Here is an 8,562-nt window from a genome sequence, read left to right on the forward strand (position 1 = left end):
GGGGTTTGTGGCTTCATGTTCATTATTCTGTTTTTCCACATAAACTAAAAAATAGAGAAAACACAAAAAGGTTTTGTGAAATTCTTCCATGCCTGGTGGTGCCCAAGTCAAGTTGATGTCTATTCGGTCTCATTTACAGCTTGTTGATGTATTCACTAAAGCTCTTTCTTCTTCTATTTTTAATCATCTTTTGTCTAGGATGGGTGTTGTCAATTTTCTATGTACCTGGACAGAAAGACCCTATGAAGCTTCACTGTGAGGGAGAGTATTAGAGTTTGTGATATATATATATGTCATTTTCTGCCCATGGTAGATTAATGCAGAAGTATTTTTATTATCTCATGTCTAATATTAAACCAAAAAAAACTCAAATATTATTCATCAAAACACAATAAAGGATGTGGATATGACATAACACACAAAGACAATTGCAAGAGCCTCTTTTCCACCGATCACAAAGCTGGCGGAGGCGCTCGGAACACCGTTGTTGTCAGTTTTGGAAGAAGGTCGGGGGAGGGTGTCGGACTGCGTCGGTGGCTGAGGAGCGGTGGCGGGGGAGAATGATTGGTTGTTCTCGACATTGACTTGAAGCTTCATGCCACCGAGACAGAGCAACCTGTTGGCGGAAACGAAGAATCTCTGGCCGGGCTGTGACAGCGTTATGGTGGTGTTTCCAGAGGAATAGGCTTTTAAAACATTGGTGGTGTTGCACGTGTTGAAATTCTCTCTTGTCACTTCGTTTAAACTTGCCGATGAAGAGTATTGGAAAACTATATATTTAGAGAGAGAAATTCAATTAGATAATTGACCATAATTGCAAAATGACTGATTATTGATTCATTATTAAATTTAGGGTGATTGCAAATATAATCCTCCGATCCAAGATGTTAGTAAATATAGCATAATATAAAATAATTTGCATATATAACAAAATTTAGATCAAGTCTCAGAGTCTATCAACAATAAAAACTATTACTTATATGAGTTTATCAACAATAAAGTTTATCACTAATAGATTTTGTTATAAGTAGTAATGGACTTTTATCATTAATAGATTCATATAAGTGATAGACTCCTATCACCAATAGCAAATTATCAATGATAGATTTCTATCACCCACAAAAGTATGTCATTGGTAGACTATTATCAATAATAGAGTTTATCACTAATACTCTATCTCGATAGACTTTATAAGTGATATGAGGTATTGTCAATAGACTCTATCAACGATTAGAGTCTCTGATTTATAGAAAGTAAGAAAATAATAAAAGGTGACCCAATAGAATAACCAATAGTAGAAAGTAAGAATCAACAAATTAAAATGAATGATTAGTTGCAACTCGATACGAAGTACATTTTTTTCTCTTCGTCTTCATATTTCTATACAAATAACATATAATTTCTAATATCACATCCAACCAAATTATTTTGCGTAAATCATGTTAACGTTCATTTTAGTGATGACATTAGAGACTATTATAATTGAAGTTACAAATATGTTAACGTTAAATATATAATATACTCCTTTGGGATTATTTTTTAATGTCAACCGACATAATTATTTTATTTTTATTTTTTTAAAAAAAAATCATCCCAAGTTGTTTCAATTTTTATATAATCTTGCTCACTTTAGTCTCCAAAATGGTAAATTCATGGATAGAATGATTATTTAATGTCAAAATACACATTTTATCAATGAAATGGCAAACCGTTATGTTTTAATTTGAGGAAATAAACATATGCAACTACAAAAATTTGAAAACCGACAAATTTCATACCTAAAATAACATAAATAATTTAATCAAATCAATATAATTAGTTGTTATAATTGTAGCAAAAGCTATCTCGTTGGTTGGTCAAAATAGACTATTTTGAGCTGTTTGATACGTTTGTACTTCTAAAAAAAGAGAAATATAAAAGAAAAACTTATTAAGAAAATTGTATTTATTATAAACAAGACCTCAAAAAAGCTAACATACTCCTTAATCAAACTCACAAATATGATATAGAATCATAACATTTAATGACAGTAATAGATTTGATTTGAAATAAAAAAGGAACGTATCTCAAACTTTTAAATCTTATTTAATAATTTTTTATTTTTTATTTTTTTGGTTTTTTAAAAATAGTCTATTTTCTCTCAACTTTTTGCAATGTTTTACATTTTTCTTAAGTAAAAGAGTTGAATTCTTAGCCAAATTTCAAAACAAAAAAGAATTCAAAAATTACTTTTTTTAATTTAAAAAATTTTGCTTGGTTTTTTAAAACATTGGTGAAAAGTAGATAACAAAATAATATATATTTAGAGGTGGGAAATATTTAGACTTAAATTTTGGATTGTTTTCAAATATAGTAAAATAAACCAAAATAGTTACAAATATAGCAAAATGTCACTGTCTATCAGTGATAGACACTGATGATAGACATTGATAGATTATTATCATCTATCAATGATAGACGGTGACATTTTGCTCTATTTGAAAATATTTTCAACAGCTTTGTCATTTAAACTAGTTTTTCTTAATTTTTAAAAATAAAAAATCAAATGGTTATCAAACGAGATCTAAAATTGGGGGAACATGAATAGTATTATAAAGTGAATAGTTACCAAGAACATCTCCCACAAAAAACCTCTTGCCTTGAGACCAAGTATCAAGATCAGTGCTGATATCCCAACCAGAAGTATCTCCTACAATATATGTTGTGGCATTGCATCTTAATGCAAACCCTCCAATCACCACTAACACCATAACCCAAATATTATTATTTCCCATTACACAATACAATCAATCACCCACTTTTGTTTCCTTTGTTCATCTCTTAATTTATATATATACCTTACACCAAACTTTTATTTCCTCTATTTTAGATTACCTAACTCCCCCAACTTCTATTTTTTCCCTTGTTAAGTTATTCAAAGAATTAAGGTGTGAAGATGGTGGTAGAAATAAGCAGTTTAACCTCCAATTCCAACCCTCAAAAACTAATATAACTCTTTTTTGACTTTTGCTTTACATTAGGATGGTCTTTTTTTTAAATTGGTAATTGTTATATATTATCTTCAAATGGAACCTTTCAAAGATTAGGGACCTTATGGATTGGATTCATCATTTTTTATCCCATGGTTAATGAGGGATGCTTAATGCTAGGCCATTGCCTTGGTATATAACTGCTGTATTTTAACCAAAGTTTAAGTAGGTAGCCAACCTGCCCACCATTTTGTTCATGAGTATGACTTCAACTATTAATAAATTAAAGTGTATGAGATGATTTTTATTGTTTTATATACTTCTATTTGCCACAATCTACTAGGTCAATTCTTTCATTTGGCTCAATTGGGAATGGGTGAAAAAAATATGACCGTGTTATATATCTCAAATAAATTAACGAAATTCATTAACATAAGCATAATTCAACCGATGTAAAATATGTATATCTAACCAGGAGACTAGAGGTTTGACTCTTCTACTTTGTATCTCGTTAACCCAAAGAAAGAAAAAGTTTAGACATGTAAATTACCTTAACGTATGGGTTAATATGCAATTTAAGTACCTTCTAAATGTGTCAACAGTTTGCTTCTCAACCCCAGATTTGCAATCTTGTAACTTGTTTACTATTACTTGAATTATTGTTTCAAACTACTCTAATTTTGTCATTTTTTTAATATATAAAAGTGCATTATTCTAGAAAGAGTCTTAAGTTGTTCCTCAAGTTGGAAACCTAACTCTCACTCGATATCATAACAAATAATCAGATTGGAAAATTAATGCAACAATGTGACAATGACAATAGTCAAATTTGACCCACGGTGTGTTATTGTGTGTACATACATATATAAATATATATACATATATACATATATATACATATACATATATATACATACATACATATATTTTTACTATAAGTAAGGGAGGACCTTAAAGTTTGATCATACAAGTAATATACGAATTCAACCTATATTTATATCTATATTCATTTTGACTTATCGTATATGTTACAAACTTAGAATCATAATTATATAATTATTAATTCTTTAAGATCAATTTATTAATAAACATATTTTATGTTATAGGTTTTTATAATTATTAATTTGCGAAATTGTATATTAATTATATGATAAAAATATCATACACTTTATAGTGTGTATATAAACACACACGTTATTAAAAAAAATTAGATGAGTATCACCTATAACAATATATTTATCAAAGTTTTTGTTGGTATTTATGCCATAAAGCTTCGTAGTTAATTAATTATTAAATAATTATTTACTTTAATTATTAATATTTTGATTATCAAGTTATCCATTACAGTAAAAATCCAAGGTTATTAGAATGTAATCTTGAACAATATATAATTAACATACAAGTAGATTGTGTTCAAATAATAATTTAAAGAGTTTATAGTATATGGGTAAGGATGGACGGACACCTTATCCTTGTGAGATTTATCTTGATAAGGCTATGGGTACGATCCACTTTGTAATAGTTACAAACAACTTGATCCAAATCATTCGTGTAGAAACATATGAGTGAGAGTATCCTACATAAAAAGTTTAGGATTGAGAAATAATTATTCTCTCTTTGCAAATCCATTTATTGAAGAGATTAACTTTTCACAAGATAATCATGTGTGACTTGATCTTAATCCTAAGTGAGTTATGATTCCTGTTTATGAGACTCGTCCTTTGATTTGCATGGGTGAGAGTGACCCGAGTCGCCAACTCAATATGCTTATCCTTTTGAGGACTTGACCAAGAAAAAATTTCGGAACATAACTTCATAAGATATAATTCACTCATTCCCATATAGGATAAGTATATGAGTAGTTCCCTTAAATGTTGCCTCTGAGACTTAAACAATGATCCAACCCTCTCACGAGCCTTATTTTATGGTTGAAACATAAAAAAATTGTTCACTAGTGGATCAATGGTACTTAAGAAGATAGACATAATTATAGGGGTAAAACAGACTTTTGACCCAGCTGTATTTACGAACACCTTATGAAGAATCAATTTGCTTATAATGATTACATTCATGGACCCAATTTGTCCAGCAGTGAATAAGAGTGCATCTATAGATATATAGTGGTATGCTCTATAGTTCATCCATAAATGAAGATCAATTAATTAACGAATTTATTTAATTAATCTTGAATAATTGAGTTTATAATCTATAGGTTCATAAGGTTCCATTGCTAGCTCATTACAGACCAATAAGGATCAAATGTATTGAAAGAAAAGTTTGAAATGTTTAAATATATAAAGAAAAAATATTAATTGTATTGAATACAATTAATAAAATTATTGATGTATTAAAATACACTATTATAAAGTTTATTTGAATAAGATTCAAGTTACAATTGCATAATATAGATAATTAATTTATTTGAATATGATTCAAATAATTAATTATTTAGTTTGAATGAGATTCAAATTAAAGATATAATGGGAGGATTAGTTTATTTAAATATGATTCAAATAATTAATTATTTAATTTGAATGAAATTAAAACTAAAGATATAATAGGATATTTAAAATATTTGAATATGATTCAAATATTTAATCATTTTAATATGAGATATTAAAATAGACCATTATAATTAAATCGGTTTATCTTAATGAGATTAGATTTAAACTAATTTAGTCCTATCACTACAACAAAACTAGGATTTCATGACATTTAAATACTGTTAGATTTAAAATTTGTGACGGTTATTTTCAGTTATTGTGCCGCCCGTAAAGACATAAACATTAAAGACAATTTTTAAAAAGTGACATAATTGGTCTTCTCATGACAATAAATAAATATAAACAATGAATTATTACTAACAATCATAAACTGTCATCGTCAAGTTTACTATGACATGTTATCATTATCATCAATTGAATCCAAATCGGCTTATTTCTGTAATGTTACGTGTATTGACGACAATTATAAAATGATAAAAATGAATATATAATGATATTTTTTTATTGTCAAGAATATCTAAAATATGACACTTTATTGTCAAGAATAATTGAACCGTGACAAACATTTGATGTCAACAAATGTTCTATCACAACACATTTTTATTGTCACAAATTCATATTTATGACATTTTTGTATTGTTACTATTATACATGGTTTGATAGTTTGTTATTTCTTTGAACTTTGTCATCACACATGATTTTGTAATCAACTTATTTATNCGACTAAATAACCATTGGTAAAGATTTTATAATAAGCTAGCTAAGTACAATCTACCAACAAGCTTGAAATAAATACATATTGCAACCAAAATTTTGCTACTGGCCCTAAAAAATTCTTATAAATCAATCAATTACTTTGTGGCTTCACTGTTCCAATGGATCCTTGTAAAACCTAGTAAGAAAATAAAAAATAATTTTAGAGTACAACTCTACACCTCAATATTGACAATGATAACAATATAAGTAGGTTTACCTTTTGTAATGTCGGCTAATAATCATTATTAGGCAATAGCAATACCGGACGAACAATATTGATAGTCTTTTTACTCTTTCAAAATAATCAAATCACAAACAAGAAAATCATCTAACTCAACAAGTCTTCACATAATGGCTCAGAAGCTTCATAATTAGGTTTAGGACATGAAATATAAGACTATTCCTTGTATCATATAACCAAAATCATGTGAAGATACTTGACAAATGAGTTAAGGATAAGGAAAGCAATCTCACCCCGAATTGTAAGAAATCAAATATCAATGTGGATTGATAATCCTATGAACCATTATATTCATTCTCACCCTCCACATGTCATTGCAAACAGATGTAACAACACCCCCTCCCCCCAATATGAATATGCTTTATGTATGTTTCCATGCTCCAAAAAATAATAGTAGGATCCACCAAGGACTAGAGGTCCAAGCTCAAGAATTACCATAATATATTGAAATCCTTTAAGTTTGCTAAAAGAACAAATAAAACCATGGACAACTGTAACAAAAAAAAAAAAAAAATTGAAACATTATTTCAATAATAAGATCTCATAAATATAGAGGAATCCACTTCCAACTGCCTTCTAAGATATTACAAACTTTTAACATAACTATTTTCAAATCAATTCTATACATACTTAATTTTGAATAAATCCTAATGATATACCTACAAACGACAACGACCTTTGCAAATGCTATATAAAAGCTATGGTATATGTTGTTGATACAAAGCAAATAAATTAATGCTACTAAAAAAAACAAATTATGCAAATATTCAGAAACATCATAACACACTTCCAAAGGTACAAAAAAAATTTAAATTAAAAAAATAAAATAATATTCTACTTTTACAGGACCATTCAATTTTCAAGAAGATAAATAAGCTAGTATTCATGTCTTTGCACATTAAATTTTCAAATCAAATCATGTAATATGACAAGCACAATATTATATACTTTGTTTTGCACCAGATTATATATTTATAAACGACAGTTATTTTAAGCCCTACTATTCAACTATTAAATTTCTCATGCATAAGTCCGTCTAGTTTTTTTAGAATCTAAATGTAATTTAAGAAAACAAACTTCTTATTTGCCTGAAGATATGAGACATCCATTGAGTACAAAATTCATCTAAAAAAACTAGAGTGTACCAATTTCACTTGGGAAAGTTTGTTTCTACATGTAGAAACTCAAAATAACTCCAACAAAGGAGTTCTGATCTCTTTAATCAGTATTTTAAACGCTAATAAAAACATAAACAAGATAATGAATACTAAAATAGATGGGCTTTACACAATAACAATTTGTCTTCTTCTCAATATAAAAAGAGCCAAAACATACTAAAACAAAAGGCTTCGACCTCCTTTCTACTGCAGAAAAGTATAAAAGCATAGACTCCACATAAAATAGGCATTGAATAGAAACAAGGATCCATAAGATACCATGAAAAATTCTTATTATTAATATATGAAAAATTTCCATGATTGCGCAAACCAAGGTGATAATAAGTGGATTGGTTCATCTGATAAGAATTTTGATGGGCTCCTTGAAATTGATTCGCTTGACACACATAATGCCTGCTCAGGGTTAAGTACCTCCCATGATGTGAGTGCATTACAAGCTGCCATCGATGCAATCCATGGTTGGATACCTGTAGTCAAGAGATTAATGGCACTAGTCAAAGTAGTCATTTGTGCCTTAAAGAATTTACCTCATCGAGTTCATAAACTCCGACCATTCTAGATGAAGATCATTTTGAGGGCCAATTATAGCTCGTGGCAGCCATGTCCTTCAATAATGCTTGAGCAGCATCAGAAATTTTTGCAAAAATTGAGCCACCTGTAGCAGCATCCAAGATAGATTTTGTTGTATTGGTCAACGATCCATTGTAGAACAACTGGATTTGTAACCAGTCGGGTTATCCATGCCGGGGACACTTTCATAGCAACTCCTTATAGCGCTCCCATGCCTTGAATAGCTGCTCGTTTTCTCTCTGTCTGAATATGCCAATTTTCATTTTCAGTCTGCTCGTTTTCGCAGAAGGGAAGAATTTATTCAGAAAGGCTTAGGCCAACTCATCCCATGTGCTTATACTTCC

At 29.1% G+C, this 8,562-nt stretch overlaps 1 protein-coding gene across 1 annotated transcript; it reads right to left on the minus strand.

The window, feature by feature from the left end:
• Window positions 1-259: 259 nt before the first annotated feature.
• On the minus strand, window positions 260-2,786 carry LOC120069447 (stellacyanin-like). The gene is made up of 2 exons (XM_039021213.1): window positions 2,609-2,786; window positions 260-770 (listed from the first exon to the last, which is right to left on the minus strand). The coding sequence occupies exons 1-2, from the start codon at window positions 2,772-2,774 to the stop codon at window positions 382-384; spliced, it is 555 nt and encodes a 184-aa protein (XP_038877141.1). The 5' UTR covers window positions 2,775-2,786; the 3' UTR covers window positions 260-381.
• Between the last annotated feature and the right edge of the window lie 5,776 nt (window positions 2,787-8,562).

Source organism: Benincasa hispida, unplaced genomic scaffold (assembly GCF_009727055.1).
Source record: "Benincasa hispida cultivar B227 unplaced genomic scaffold, ASM972705v1 Contig395, whole genome shotgun sequence".
Taxonomy (NCBI): Eukaryota; Viridiplantae; Streptophyta; class Magnoliopsida; order Cucurbitales; family Cucurbitaceae; genus Benincasa; species Benincasa hispida.